This window comes from Mus musculus, chromosome 9 (genome assembly GCF_000001635.26).
Source record: "Mus musculus strain C57BL/6J chromosome 9, GRCm38.p6 C57BL/6J".
NCBI classification, from domain to species: domain Eukaryota; kingdom Metazoa; phylum Chordata; class Mammalia; order Rodentia; family Muridae; genus Mus; species Mus musculus.
The window spans coordinates 103,186,645-103,202,268 of record NC_000075.6 but is presented as its reverse complement, the minus strand read 5'-3'; the positions used below and the strand labels follow the sequence as shown (position 1 = coordinate 103,202,268).

The 15,624-nt window shown below is 45.8% G+C and overlaps 1 protein-coding gene across 1 annotated transcript; it reads left to right on the top strand.

The window, feature by feature from the left end:
- The first annotated feature begins 203 nt into the window (after nucleotides 1–203).
- Srprb (signal recognition particle receptor, B subunit) lies at nucleotides 204–14,236 on the top strand. The gene is made up of 7 exons (NM_009275.4): nucleotides 204–357; nucleotides 888–982; nucleotides 3,403–3,480; nucleotides 4,649–4,731; nucleotides 9,920–10,056; nucleotides 11,146–11,200; nucleotides 11,848–14,236. Exons 1-7 carry the CDS (start codon nucleotides 210–212, stop codon nucleotides 12,059–12,061), a joined length of 810 nt encoding a protein of 269 aa, NP_033301.1. The 5' UTR covers nucleotides 204–209; the 3' UTR covers nucleotides 12,062–14,236.
- Nucleotides 14,237–15,624: the final 1,388 nt, after the last annotated feature.

Here is a 15,624-nt window from a genome sequence, read left to right as displayed (position 1 = left end):
TTCCACAAAGCTATACATGTCTCAAAGCATGCCGATATGAATACACTCGCTAACTGGGTTGTAGAAACCAAAAAACTCCAACTCCCATCAGGCACTTAGCCGAGATACCCCTAAGGGACTACAACTCCCGTGATGCCCCGCGCCCCACCACGGCGTGGAGCCTAGAGCCACGTAACTTTGGCGGCCCGGGAAGACTACACACCTCTTTCATGGCTTCGGCGAACACCCGGCGAGTTGGCGATGGCGCCGGTGGCGCCTTCCAGCCTTACCTCGACTCCTTACGACAGGAGCTGCAGCAGAGGGATCCGACGCTGCTCTCCGTGGCGGTGGCTCTCCTGGCGGTGCTGCTGACGCTGGGTGAGGCGGCCGGCATTCACGGCGAGGGCAGGGTGGCTCGGCGCCGCAGGCCAGGGAGGCGGACGGCTGCGTTCCCTCTTCTACTACTCGTCTTCCAGACCCAGCAGTGTGGAAAGGGGACGCTGAAGTGACCTGGGTCTTGGGACAGGACTTACATGAGGCGGCCCTGTGCGCTTGAGCGCTGCGGCCGCCATCGTTCATTCCAACTTTGAGCCACTTGTGTCTGAACTGGGCTCTGAGATACTGGGGTACTAAGGTAGAGTAGAAATCCACCAATCAAATGTAGCAAGCCACTAATTTTTCCCAGATCCATCATTCTGTGTATACTTTTAGTCTCCACATTTGGATGAGGGAAATAGACGTGAAAAGGTTTACAGTTGATAGTGGCTGGCGCTCCGTGAGTTCCTAACAAAACTGACTCTAATCCGTGTGACAATGAAAGTAGTCCAGATGGACGCTTTGTTTTTTTGTCGTAAATGCCTACTAATAATGTCTTTAGAAAATGAAGGCTGCCTTTCTCTTCTCTGCAGTGTTCTGGAAGTTCATCTGGAGCCGAAAGAGCAGTCAGAGAGCTGTTCTCTTCGTTGGTCTCTGTGACTCTGGGAAAACGTTGCTGTTTGTCAGGGTAATGCTTTGATTTTCACCTCGGTTAGACTTAAGAGGGATGGGTAAGGCATTTCCGTAGCCCTGTCATCTTGCAGTTTATTTGGTACAGCAAGTTTAGGACATGTTTTTAAAAATATTTTTTTTTCTTTTTAATTATATGTATGTGTGTGGGTATATGCACATGAGTGCCTGTACCTGTAGAGGCCAGATGTGTCAGATTTTGTAGAGTCGGTCTTCAAAGCTGCCTGATGTGGGTGCTGGGAATTGAATTCAGGTCCCTTTGCTAGAAGCAGGATGGGATCTTATCCAACTTAGTTGAGTCTCCAGCCCTGGGAGTTAATTCTTTTTTTTTTTTTAAGATTTATTTATTATTATATCTAAGTACACTGTAGCTGTCTTCAGATGCACCAGAAGAGGGAGTCAGATCTCATTACAGATGGTTGTGAGCCACCATGTGGTTGCTGGGATTTGAACTCAGGACCTTCGGAAGAGCAGTCGGTGCTCTTAACCACTGAGCTATCTCTCCAGCCCCCTGGGAGTTATATAAAAAAGACTCTAGGAAAACCTGTAAAAACACACACACACACACACACACACACACATACACACACGATGCTGTTAGAATACGTGGTCTGGGGATGGGGAGGTGACTCAGTCTGTTTTCTTGCCTGGCAAAAAAATGAGGGTCTGAGTTTGGATCGGTGGCACATACGTGAAAGCCAGGTCCAGAAGTTCTTGTCAGCAATCCCAGGGCCTAGGAGGTATGGATCCCTGGAATTCCTTGGCTCACCACCACCCATGCTAGTTGGTTTTCTCCCCGGGTTCAGTGAGAGACCACAGCCTCACAAAAGGTGGCTGGCTGTGTGGTGGTGGTCCATGCCTTTAAAGCCAACACTTGGGAGGCAGAAGTAGGAGGATCTCTTCAAGTTTGAGGCCAGCTTGGTCTGTAGAATGAGTTCCAGGACAGCCAGAGCTGCACAGAGAAACCCTATGTCAGGGAAAAAAAAAAAAAAAAAAAAGCAAAAACAGTAAATAAATAAGGTGGAGAAAGATTAAGGACTCCCGACATCAACCAACCTTCAGTGTACATACACCTGTTAAAAAATGCATTACCAGTTTCTTGGGCTACTCAGAATATAATGGTTATGGACATACATTTTTTTGTTTGTTTGTTTGATTTTGTTTTTTTCCAGACAGGGTTTCTCTGTATAGCCCTGGCTGTCCTGGAACTCACTCTGTAGACCAGGCTGGTCTTGAACTCAGAAATCCACCTGCCTCTGCCTCCTAAGTGCTGGGATTAAAGGCCTGTGCCACCACTGCCTGGATAGACATATATTCTTAAGTGTAGCTTGCGTTCTTATTCTTTCTTTAAACAATCAATAAAGGATAAAGGAAGCCCAATAACTTTTGCTGATTTCTGTGACTTAAAATAGTCCCAGCATGGCTAGTTCTGAGCAATCCAGCATTATCACAATCATGACAAAAATTACCCTCCTTCGACAGTCTTAAGCTAGAGAGGCCTCCCTTTACTAACACTTAGTTTTATGTAAGCCAGTGTATTTTAACTGAACATGTTTTACTATGGAGAATTTACCCTCTTCCTTTGGAGGGTATAAATAATAATAATAGTAGTAGTAGTAGTAGTAATAGCTATTATTATTTTAATTGTGTGTGTGTGTTCATTCATGTGTGTAAGGGCTGGTACGTGTGAGCCTTGGCACATCTGTGGAGGTCAGAGGACCAGAAGTGTTGGTCTTCTCTCATTGCTGTGCCAGGCAAGCTAGTATGAATTTCTGGAGATTGTCCTGTCTCCCTCCCATTTTCCCCATAGGAGTACTGGGCTTGTGAATGTGTGTACTACTAGATCTGGGTTTATGTGGGTTCAGAGGGGCTGAACTTAGGTCATCAAGGTTACACAGGAAGTGTTATGTCCACTGAACATCTCCTGAGGCCTTGAGTTGGTTTTGGTGCCTAAAATCTTTACAGGTCAGTAATTTGGCCCCTTGCTGTTGTTTAAAAATAATACTAATAATGTTGGGCCCAGGGTGCCACTTTCTGATGGCACTGCAAAAAGAAGGAATAAAGCTTGTAATTAATTATTATTATTATTTGGTTTTTCGAGACAGGGTTTCTCTGTGTAGCCCTGGCTGTCCTGGAACTCACTCTGTAGACCAGGCTGGCCTCGAACTCAAAAATCCGCCTGCCTCTGCTTCCCGAGTGCTGGGATTAAAGGCGTGTGCCATCACTGCCCGGCTGTAATTAATCACTATTCTACAAGTTAAAAATAAAGCAGTATGATCGTTTTCAGCTGTTTCAAGTAGCATTCGTTCATTTGACCTTACTCTCCACAGAATGAAAATGTCATTTTTTACATTGCATTCAGTGTTATTGTAACTCGCTTACCCTGATTTGTCTGTCTTGGTTTTGTTTTGTTTACAGTTGCTAACTGGCCAGTACAGAGACACACAGACTTCCATTACCGATAGTTCTGCCATATACAAAGTCAACAATAACAGGGTAAGAGGTATCTGGAATGTTCTAGAATCTGACACTCTTCTTTACTAAGTTCTACTGTCATGTGTGTTGCTGACCCAAAGCAACTTGGGGAGGAAAGGATTTAATCTGTTTACACTCCCGGGATGTAGTTCATTGTTAAGGGAATTCAGGGCAGGGTCCTGGCAGCAGAAGCCATGCAGAAATGCTGCTTGCTGGTTCACTCTTCAGTTCACTTAGCTAGATTTCTTCATAGCTCCGGACTACCTGCCTAAACATGGCGCCTCCCACATTGGACTCAAGAAAATGACCCATAGACATGCACACAGGCCAGTCTCATGGAGGGACTTCTGTTGAGGCTTCTCTTGCATGGCTGGAAGCTGTGTCAAGTTAACAAAGCTTACTGGGGCACTGTGGCTTGTCAAGGAAGAACCTTCTTGGATGGAGTAGTCTGAAGATGTAGGTACCTTTTGTGTAGCTTCATTTTACGTAGAACATATTCTGTATAACAAACAGATCTGCCCTCGATAATATAGGTAGCAGATTTAGTCCTGCCCACCCATCCTCGTAACTTACGTACAGGGTATAAGACATTTTATTTTTAGGTTCTGTCTGTCCAACATTACTATGAGGTTCAGTAAGTACTGGGTCTTTTTCGGGTATAAGGAGGCAGTATGTAGACACAGGACAATCATTTGGCTAAAAGTAGTTGTCTTTTTCTGCCTCTGCTAGCCAGACTTCTCTTTAGAAGCCGTCCCATAGTTAGATTTTTATTACCCAGAGCCTTGTTAATGTCTAGTGCCTTTTTTTTTAATTTAAAAAATTTATTTATTTATTTGTTTGTTTGTTTTTGAGACAGGGTTTCTCTGTATAGCTCCGGCTGTCCTGGAACTCACTCTGTAGACCAGGCTGGCCTCGAACTCAGAAATCCTTCTGCCTCTGCCTCCCGAGTGCTGGGATTAAAACTTTTTTTCTGTGCCTCACATATACTAGGCAAGCCACTACCCTTCCTTCACCTGTGTTTACTATTAAGACATCCTCAACAGAAATCCATCTGACTTGCTGCCTGCAGTAAACATTTGCTTGATTCATGAGCTCAGCTCCAGTGTGCTGATCTGATGGTGAAGATCTATGCTATGTGAACCTGGAGCTGGACCGAATGGTGATGTGATGTCACTCTTGCTGTCCTCAGGGTAACAGCCTGACTCTGATCGACCTCCCCGGGCATGAGAGCTTGAGGTTTCAGCTCTTAGATCGCTTTAAGTCTTCAGCTAGGTAAGTCAGGGATGAAGTGACATGGGTCCCTTCAAGTCTGCACTGCGTCCATGCGCACGCTCACGCTGGTTCCTCTGCCAAGACTTTTGACACTGGTATGGGATGAACCTTGGAGTGGCCATTTCTGGGGTGCTAGAACTCGGAAGACGTAGGAGCCTGCTTAAGGCTGGCTTTTCAGATTGCGCAGGGGGTGTCACTCTACTAGCATGATTAAACTTCAACTATGTGTATGTGGGGCAGGGTATGTGCACTTGTGTGAGGTACAGCATAGGAAGGGAGGGTGTTGGATCCCCTGGAGCTGGGGTTACAGTTGGTTGTAACTTCCCAACATGGGAACTGAACTCAGATCCTCTGCAAGAGCAGAACACACTCTGAACTGTTGAGCCATCTCTCTAGCCACTGACTCTGAAAATAGATTTAATGACATGTTAAGGCTATTACAATCTGGAAAAGGAAATTGTAAGGCTAGGATGGATCCCAGAAGATACTAAACTCAAAACATTAATCATACTCTTTTTGGTTTTCTTTCTTTTTTTGGGGGGGGGGGGGGTTCGAGACAGGGTTTCTCTGTATAGCCCTGGCTGTCCTGGAGCTCACTTTGTAGACCAGGCTGGCCTCGAACTTAGAAATCCGCCTGCCTCTGCCTCCCGAGTGCTGGGATTAAAGGCGTGCGCCACCACGCCTGGCTTTTTCTTTTGTTTTGATAAGGTGGCAGTATCTCTCTAGCCCATGTAGCCCAGGCTGGCCCTGAACTGTAAGCTTTTTCCATTCCAGCCTCCTGGCTTATACAAACTAAGTGGCTTTTCTTTCCTGTCCACCTGCTTGGTTTTGGCTTTTCAAGATAGAGTCTCAGGTACTGCAGGTTGACCTTGAACTTGCTATATAGCCAAACAAAGAACCTTGAATTTGCAAGTGTTGGGATTACAGGTATGTGTCACCATAACTAGCAAGGCTTTCTTTCCTCTTACCTTCTTTTCACCTTATTTATTTATTTATTTATTTATTTATTTATTTATTTATTTTTGGTCATCAATAAGAAATTCCCTTGTGTATGTGTGTTTGTTTGTTTGTTTCTTTTTTAGCATATAAATGCTAGCATTGTCCAAAAAACTGTAAGAGATTGATTTCTAATTGTCTTGAAGTTGAGCTGCTGGGAGTTGCCCAAAGAAAGGCTTGGCTCTATTGGGCTTTACCTCCCGTGTTTGGATTGGAAATCGAGTACAAATGAAAATGGAAAGCCCGCCAGCACCTGACTCTGCCCCATTTTTCTACGCAGAATCATGCCTTTTGACCCCACAGGGACGAATCTGACATTCAGAATTACTGATGATAGCAGGACAAAGGGGTTTATTGTTTGCTTCGCTTTGTTATATTTCTCTCATAGTAGATTCTTTTTGGGGGGTCAGGGTTTGAGACAGGGTTTCTCTGTGTAGCCCTGGCTATCCTGGAACTCCCTCAGTTGATCAGGCTAGCCTCCAACTCAGAGATCTGCCTGCTACTGCCTCCTGACTCTTGGTTCCTGGCACTAACAGTGTGCTCTACCATGCTCGGCTCTTATTGTAGATTCTTAAGCCTTCAGGCATGCTAGCTGGAGTTCTTTGGCATAACTGTTAGTTTGCATGGCTAGCACACAGCTGGTATCCTCAGAAAGGCCTGGCTTGAGTCCTGTGAAGCACCAGTAGCTGTACTCACGTCCTGGGTCTGGCCCAGATGCTAACCAGAGTCTGGATCAGAAGTGCAGCAGAACAGAGTGCCACAGTACCACGTGGCACAGAGAGGTCCCCTCACCCCTGCAGTAGTGCAAGCAGCTATGGAGCTAATAGTTTACTAGGTGCTTTTCTGCTGGTGGGTATGGAGCTGTCCACTTCATAGGAACAACCGTATAGAGACCTTCCTCACTATCTCCCTCGTATAACCCAGCCAAAAGCTAGAGGCTGCATGTCTGTTCTTAAATCACACTAAATTGATACCTCAAGAACTATTTTTAGTGTAAGTCCTCATGTCATTGATTTTTAAATTCTTTCCTAAAATTTGTATGTTGTAGTTTTAAATGCTTTCTTCATGTTTGCTGTCTAACATTGTTAAGAAAAGTAAGGAAAATTTGTATTTGTATTAATTTGTCAGAGTGTCTCAAGAACAGCTTTTTAAAAAATTTTTTTCCATTGTCACTTGCAAATATTTTAGAGTTTATAGTATAATTACACTTTTTTCCAAGTATTTTGGATAAATAGAATATTCAGCATATAAAGATAAAACTAAGTTAATAAGCCGGGTGTGATGGTGCACACCTTTAATCCCAGCACTCGGGAGGCAGAGGCAGGCGGATTTCTGAGTTCGAGGCCAGCCTGATCTATTTACAAAGTGAGTTCCAGGACAGCCAGGGCTACACAGAGAAACCCTGTCTTGAAAAACCAAAAAAAAAAAAAAAAAAAAAAAACCTAAGTTAACAAACTTCATTCAGTCATAAAACTGTTAAATCGAAAACACTTTTACTATGGTATATGACATTTTTCTTTTTAAGATTTCTTTTTAAAATTTAGGTGCATGCCCCTGTTCTTGTTTGTGCACTGTGTGTGTGCAGGTACCCAAAGGACCAGAACATGACGCTGGGCCCCCTGGACTGCAGTTACAAGCAGTAGTGAGCTGCCTGATGTGGGTGCTGGGAACCTAACCTGGGTCCTCTACAAGAGCAACAAGAACTCTTACCATGACCCCAATGTGACATTTAAAAAAAAAATTCTTCCTTGTGACCTAAGATTGTTTTTCCATCTAGGGATTTCAAAGTATATTATATTTTCTTTCTGTGGATTCCTGCCCCATTTTAAAAAACAAAAAACAGTATCTAACCAGGACCCATTTCTTTTTTATAAACCATGACAAGCACCTGTGTTTTGAGGCTCCCTGATGTTTGATTTCTTTGCTCTTTGCCAAATTTTGCTCCTTCCTTTCAGGTTCTGTTTTCCTCAGAGTATCTGCTAGAAATGTTTCTAGAGGATGAGTGTGTCGTGAAGTTGTTGGCTGTCTTTCACGGAAAGCAACCTTTATTTGGCCTCTTTTTTTTTCATGGTCCTTGGTCTTAGTTGCATGTGAGGTCCTGGGTAGCAGCTCCGAGTGGTCCCTGGAGACCGCCGACTCCACATCTGCTCTTACAGAGTGCCAGTGTAACTGTCATTTCCCTCTGAGGCATCTGTCTTTGGGTTTCTGGTATTTGGAATTCAAGTGTAGCACCCTACACAGAAGGGTGTTATCATCTGTTAAGTGCAGGCCCTGGGGGGCAGCTGGACCAGTCACCCTGTGCACAGCTTGCCACTCAAAGGTAATCTAATGGAGACCGTAGCTGGAACGGAATTCCAAAGAAACTGAAACACCCGGTCTCCATGCCTCGCCGCTACAAGGCACAAGTGGATATTTACAGGTAGAAGAGCCTCAAGAGAAAGATTAGCCTAAACATCAAGCCAGATTCATCCGACCCTGTGCCTGCTGCCTCATTTGTCACAGCATGGGCCGTTCTCTCTGCCCTAGCTCTTGCGTAGTTTATCTGACACATCCTTCTCTCTCGAGTGTTGCCCCTCAGAGTGTTAGCCCCTCAGATCCGCTGCCTAGTTTGCCGTGTTCTTTTCAGCTGAGAGAACCTGTTTAGTTTCCACTGTGTTGCTAATTTTATTTACTATTTTTATAATGTGTTCTTTTTTAAAATACCCTTTAAAACTCCACCCATTTCTTTTTACTTGCTTCTAGTATTATTCTCTAAAATAATTTTAAACATACATTATGATTTTTTTTGGAGGCAGAATTTCATGTAGCTCAGCCTGACCTTGAACTCACTGTTCAACCAAAAATGAACTTGAGTTTTTGATCTCCTGCCTCTACCTCCTCAGTGCTAGGATTACAGGTGATCACTTTGGTTCAATGCTGGGTGGGATGGGATGGATACATATACATACACATATACATATACATATACATCCATATGTATATATATATATTCTACTATGCAAGCACTCTGCTAACTGAGCTACATGTCCAGCCCATAAACATGTGCTTTGTAGATTGCTCTAAAGTCCAGTTTTGGGGGTGCTGGTTAATCTCTTTTATAATTGCATATTTTAATTTCTGTTTTGATCCAGAACTCCTCCTCTAAGAGAATGGGTGCCATCGATGAGACTGGTAGTCTTTGTTAGTGTAGGGCGTGAGCGGCCAGCTCCACACCGCTCTCCTCATTTGTTAGCACCATCGGGGGTTGATGATGAATATGGTCCAAAATTGTTTTCTTAACTTTTTTTTTCCTTAAAGTTTTATTTATTTTATTTGTATGACTACACTGTTGCTGTCTTCAGACACACTAGAAGAAGGCATCGGATCCCATTACAGATGGTTGGGAGCCACCATGTAGTTGCTGGGAATTGAACTCAGGACTCTGGAAGAACTCTGAGCCATCTCTCCAGCCCCCAATTTTTATATAATCTCTTGCTTAGGGCTCTTATTCCAAGGGAGTGTCCACTTATGCCCCATAGCTACAGCCATTGGAGACCGGGTGTTTTAACGTCTTTAAAACTATTTTCTAACCACAGCCTCCATTTCACTGCCTTAGAGTTGGAGGCTTTGGGTAAGGTTTGGTCCAGTTGTCCAGACCCTGTTAGCCACTGCACATTCTCTGCCCCAGGACCTGATGTCTGAGGCTCCCGTGCAGTACCTCTGGTACTTGATGGTGTCACTGCTGTGTCTGAGGTCAGGTCCCACATAGTCACAATCCTTGAGTTCCCTCAAGAGTGTTCTGTCTTCCACTTAGGCCCCAGTAGTCTTCACAGCACAAGCTTCACAGGGCAGTGTCCTCATCCCTTCCCCTCTGGCCTGGCCTCCCCCGTTCACCCTGCCTTTGTGCTCTTCTCGAGATTTTTACATCTTTCTTTTGTCTCCCTCTTTGTTCTCCCACTGTGGGTACATTCTGCCCTGTGTTCATCGCCTAGATCTGTCAGATGGTTTTCTGACCCTTGAAAGCCCAAGTCATTTCTTGTGTCCTTTTAGCTTCTTCATGTTTTGTTTTTGTTTTCTTTTTTTACTTAAATCAAAGCATGCATGCGTGCATGTGTGCTGTGGTGGAGGGCTGAGTGGAGAAACCAGGGGTCTGTCTTGTGGCTCCTGCCTGCCGTGTGTGCTCATGTGTCCTTCCCTTTAACTGTCCCTGCAGGGCTGTGGTGTTTGTGGTGGACAGTGCGGCGTTCCAGCGGGAGGTGAAAGATGTGGCCGAATTTCTGTACCAGGTCCTCATCGACAGCATGGCTCTGAAGAACTCACCGTCCTTATTAATAGCCTGCAATAAGCAAGGTGCTTCCTGGCAAAGGCAGCCAACCGTTGAGGATTGCTGTTGGGAATTAGTTCATTTACCCGCCGTTGTTATTTCTGAGCATGGGGAAAGGGCTGGAATTAAGCATTAATTAAGGGATTAAATCTGAAAATTGTTTCTATTACTTTCCTGGTCTTTTACCAGGTTGTCCCAAGGACTGGCAGCTGGGGGCTCTGTTGATATTATATCTTTTTCATGATACAGTGCTTTTTAAAGATAAATTATCTTACTTTTCCAAATGTTAATTTGTGAGACCGAGTACTATCGGTTCTGGGGGGATTATTGGGCCTCTCCTTCCAGACAGGCTGCGCCACTGTTCCCTCTTACCCCAGCGCTCACAGTCAGGTTGGCTGGGCATCAGCTCTGTGGCCAGGCGGAGTAACGTCAGGAGTTGGTCCTCGGGAACTCCTTCACGGCTACATTTCCTAATACCTGATGAATGGTGCAGCTCTTAGCATCTTTTGTAAAAGTATTTTTGTTTTGTGTGTATGTGGGGCGGGGGGGGGGGGGGGGTGTGCAGGGCTGAACCTCAGGCATACCCGGTGCCTGAGAAGATTAGAAGAGGGCTTTGGATCTGCTGGGACAGTTGTGAGTTGGCCATGCAGGTTCTGGTACTTGAACCCTGGTCCTCTGGAAGAGCAGCCAGTGCTGTAACCCCTGGGCCATCTCTAGCCCTAGCCATCATCTTTTCTTAAGGGTTAATGTGGTGTTGTGTTGAAAGTTCTCCTCAGATGTCAGTCATGGTTCACGTATGCTTGCTTTCTTTCAATGGACAGGACAGGTTACATATTGAAGGGCTTGTAAGGTGTGGGAAACTTAAGCTTGGTTAGTTTTAAGGTCATTAGCACTAAAACAATATTTTGTTGTATTTTATGTTTTAAAACATTTTTTAAAAACCTGCAAATACAGCATTTACTGTGACAGAAAGGAATAATGATAAAAAGTGTTTCAACAAAGGAATGTGGGGTGAACTAGTTGGTATAATTGGGAATTTTCTTTCTGTGCTGGAAGTCCAGGGAGGAGACAGATCCTGGTTTAAACTAGAATAATGCTCTTCTTTTCCTTCCCAGATATCGCAATGGCAAAATCAGCGAAGTTGATCCAGCAGCAGCTTGAGAAGGAGCTGTAAGTGGGGCTGTGCTCCGGGTGGCGTCCTGACCGTCGGAGTCCATTCGCAGCTTAGGATCGAGTGATCAGAGTTGTAGCTGGGGTAGTATGGAATATGTGTTAAAGGGATTATTAGAATTATAAAAGACGTGGGTGTTTATAGCCATTTAAGGTTTTTCACAAATTAGGGAAAGGTGTGTGGCACCATGCCCTGCTTGTAAATTTAGTCAGATGTAGTATTTATGAAATGTCCCCAGCAGGAAGGCAGCAAGCATGCTGCCTGTGTGCTCTACAGGGCCAGCGGCTGGCAGCACAGTGACAGTTTGGGAAGGTTTTCCTGCTTACAGATACAGGACAGATGAGACGGAAGTCTGTGGATGTGTGAGCTTCATAGCCAAGGCTCCCTATCTACCCTTTCTGAAGTTTCAAAACCATGAGTTTTATAATACAGTGGGGCCATTCAGGAGAGCTTAGAAGTAGGTAGAGGCTTCAAAGAGCTGGTGTGACCTGGGTCTCCTAACCCACTGGTGTCTGTCTGAAACAGTGATCCATGGACATAAAGGACAAGCCAGCAGTGTCAATACCGACTGGTGCTATCCCTTTGATTTAGGAGCTCATAGGATTTTGGGCTTTGTTGCGTCTGACTTTTCTCCCTTTGCCCCCAGCAACACCTTACGAGTCACCCGGTCCGCGGCTCCCAGCACACTGGACAGTTCCAGCACCGCACCTGCTCAGTTGGGGAAGAAAGGCAAAGAATTTGAATTTTCCCAGTTGCCACTCAAAGTGGAGTTCCTGGAGTGTAGTGCCAAGGGTGGACGAGGGGACACTGGCTCTGCTGACATCCAGGACTTGGAGAAGTGGCTGGCCAAGATTGCCTGAGGAGCATCGCTGGCCACAAGCGTTGGTCATGTGAGACTGACCCTGCAGTTTGAGAAAGGGCGGTGGTGGTGTGGACTGATAAAGAGGGGGCATGTCGTTGAAGCATTTCTTGAGTTCTTGAAACAATTGTACCACCCCCACCCCACCCCCGTCAGCTCCTTTCTCAGCTAGTCCTTTCTTAATTCCCATATTCTTTCTCCCTTTGCTAGGTGTTAGGTGTAGCATCATGTTAGTGTGAGACATAACAGAGAGGGCATCGCTTTGAGAGTAGGGTCGCATCTGAGAAGTCCTTGTCTCCTGCCTCTGTGTTGGTCCCTTTTCCTGGGACCAGATCTGCCTGCTTGTGGAATAAGTGAACTTGCAGTTGCCCCTGGTGTAGGCATAATACAGTGTCAGTTCTTAGTGGAGTCTGGGGTGTGAAGGTCTACAGTGAAGACAGCTTCAAAGCCACAGGCACAGCTGACAGTGTGTCCTTCACGGGCTCAGTGACCATCCCACACCACCCTAGCTGACAGTGTGTCCTTCACGGGCTCGGTGACCATCCCACACCACCCTAGCTGACAGTGTGTCCTTCACGGGCTCGGTGACCATCCCACACCACCCTAGCTGACAGTGTGTCCTTCACAGGCTCGGTGACCATCCCACACCACCCTAGCTGACAGTGTGTCCTTCATGGGCTCGGTGACCATCCCACACCACCCTAGCTGACAGTGTGTCCTTCACGGGCTCGGTGACCATCCCCACACCACCCTAGGTTCAAAAGCTGCCGCAACCCCGAAGAGTCACCCTCACAAGGTGGCTCTAGGAGCCAAATCCCCAGACACTCCTAGGTTAGTGTTCTAGAGGCTCCACTGGGGAGAGCAGGGAGACAGCACACTGCTGCCTCGGGCGTGCGTGAGCCCAGGCTGTCCCCTGTGCTACTTGATCAGCTCCTGTTGTGTCACCCCAGCTAGAGTGCTATGGAACAATACAAACTGAAGATGTCCACTGTGCATTTTAAATACATATTTATTCATGATGCTTTAAAAAATGTTACCTTTTTAAAGTGATGCTGTCTTCAACATTTGTGTTCTCATTGCTTTTATAAATGACTGGTATCTTGATAAATGACTATACTGAAAGCATTGAGTCAAATGATGAGTACAAGTGGGAACCTGAGCTAGAATTGAACCCCAGCTCCAGGTTACTGAGCCTACAGATCGCTGCATATATGAGACTCTTGGTCTCGTCTCACACTCAGAGTCAGGCTTCACTAAAGCCACACTAAAGAGACAGGCAGAGCATTGACTCAGGTGCAGTGCTCAGGGAATATGTGTGGCGCTCTGGGCTGGCCTGGACCAGTGAGAGGGACAGGATAAACACACAGGTGTTCTCTGTGCAGACCAGCCCAAGCCTCTGCCTGCTGACACATGGCCTCCCTGTGGGTCACCTGGGCTGATAATAGAGTCCCAGACCATGATTCCCATCAAGTACTCAGCTCCCCACTCCTAAAATATCTACTGGCCTTGCTTATGGTGTATGAGACAGATACAGCACAGCACAGGACAGATAAGCCATGAGATGACTCAGTTCTCACTGGGAGGCAGTATTGCTGCTAGGATTCTTACTGCCCTTTGCACACTGCTGTTCATGTTGGTCACGGACAAATGGGAAGGGCACGATGAAGGACGTTCACATCACAGTAGGTGCTCATCAAAAAAACCTTTCAGTTAGAAAATGTGTTCGCTGGCCTCCCTTTTGTCTGCATAATAAAGTGATTTTACTTAGTGGGAGAATCAGTACATCAAAAAAGTGACAAGGATGGAGAGCAAGGATAAATGTTATTTATTTATTTATAGCCTGTGTCCTGAGCAAAAGGTAAGCTGTGCAGGGCTGGGAACCAGGTTAGTAGAATGCCTACCTGGAACGCATGGGTCTGGCTTTGCTGTGGGCTGCTGTAAAAGCCAGCTCTAAACAGGCAGCCGCAGCAAAGATTCTATGTCTGGACTCTTCCATGGAGCCACGGCAGAAGCAGCTTCTCACTGCTAGGTGCCTTGTGGTCTCTCGGGAGGCCTTGGCCCCTGCCACTGCTTCCCAGGGCCTCCAGCACCTCCTGACGTGAGCTGTTCTATCAGAGGGGAGGGGAGGCAGTGGCCCAGCCATTGAGCTATTTCAGGCACAATAAAATATAAGGCTATGTGTGTGTCTTTTATTTGGGAACCCAGAATGTTGGTGTAGGTATCAAGCGCGCTCGTAGATTTGAGTAAAATTGACAACCGGTGTCACCCAATGTGGGACTTACACTCACTTTTAAAAGTTAGAGATTCCCAAGAATACACATGCCTCCCTTTAAGATTATGAGGCAAGGAGAATGTTTCTGAGCTGAGCTGAGTCATGTGGTTCCTCCCCAAGGTTCAAAACTAAGGTTTTGCTTCATGCTAGTTTGGCACACATGATTCTGGGGCTTGTGGCTCAAGGCTAGGACACACCCAGGCTGACCCAGGGTCATGGGCAGTGGGCTAAAGATTCAGCCAGAAACTCCTGTTCTGGGCTGCTACAAAGAGAGCTTAAGCCACAGATACTAAAAGCTTCTGCTGAGACAAGACAGGCTAAAGACAAGCCTAAATAAAAAATAAAATTGTTTTAAAAAGATAAGCCTAAATATAGGTCCATACAAAAATGGAAATTTTAATTAAAGTTAAATACATAAAAAAGACGTTAATTCAAGTTATACGAGAAAGGTGACATATGTAACCACAGAGATGTTAATCTCCACAGAAGGGAGAATGGATAAAAATCGATTTAATTGTTTTTAAGGGTAGAAAGGAGAAATGATGGTATTTGCTTTAAAGGAAATTTAAAAAGTCTATGCCATTGCAGGCAGCTGGGTTCTTTGAACATGGGAGGAGGAGGAAGATATAGTGGCCATGCTAGGAAAGAAGTAAGGCCCAGGCCTGAGGTGCAGAAAAGAGCATACCAATCACGTGAGAGCTGGGGAAGAGTGGCCCCAGGCCCCCCAACCCCCAACTGGGTCTAGGGGGCAGCAAAGATAAAACACAGATTTTAATAAGCAATAACTCATGAATATCAGGGGAGGTGTTAGCTCTGTGGAGGCTTGGGAGTAGCCCAGCCATTGAGCTGCTCGAGGCATTTTAAGATATCAGGCTTTCATTTGGGAACCCAGGACGTTGGTGCAGGTAGCAAGGAATGTGCTGCTGCCTCAGCCACCGGGTCCATCTGAGTAAGGTTAACCGGCAACTACAACCGTGTCCTGCTGGCGTCATTCCATCCAGAGCCTGCTGCTTCCATCTGCTTCTTAAAGACTTGCCAAAGTTCAGCTGGCTCAGTCCACTCTTACCCCGTCTCTGCTGCCCGCTGCCCTGTGCTACATGGGGTCCTGGGTAGGCTGTTTCTCTTCCTGTAGATACCTAGTTCTACTGACCTGGAAAAAAGATGTGTATTTGTGTACGCATTCAGGGTGTGTGTGTGTGTGTGTGTGTGTGTGTGTGTGTGTGTGTGTGTGTGTGTGTGTGTATTTTTCAAGGCTACAAGGTTTCCCTGAAATCTATAAATCTGAGCTTAAC

Bases quoted from the DNA above. Each gene is read 5' to 3' on its own strand.
- Srprb (NM_009275.4), top strand. From the start codon at position 210: ATGGCTTCGGCGAACACCCGGCGAGTTGGCGATGGCGCCGGTGGCGCC. The intron at 358-887 runs GTGAGGCGGCCG...TCTTCTCTGCAG, and splicing joins GGCGGTGCTGCTGACGCTGG to TGTTCTGGAAGTTCATCTGG. The intron at 11,201-11,847 runs GTAAGTGGGGCT...CTTTGCCCCCAG, and splicing joins CAGCAGCTTGAGAAGGAGCT to CAACACCTTACGAGTCACCC.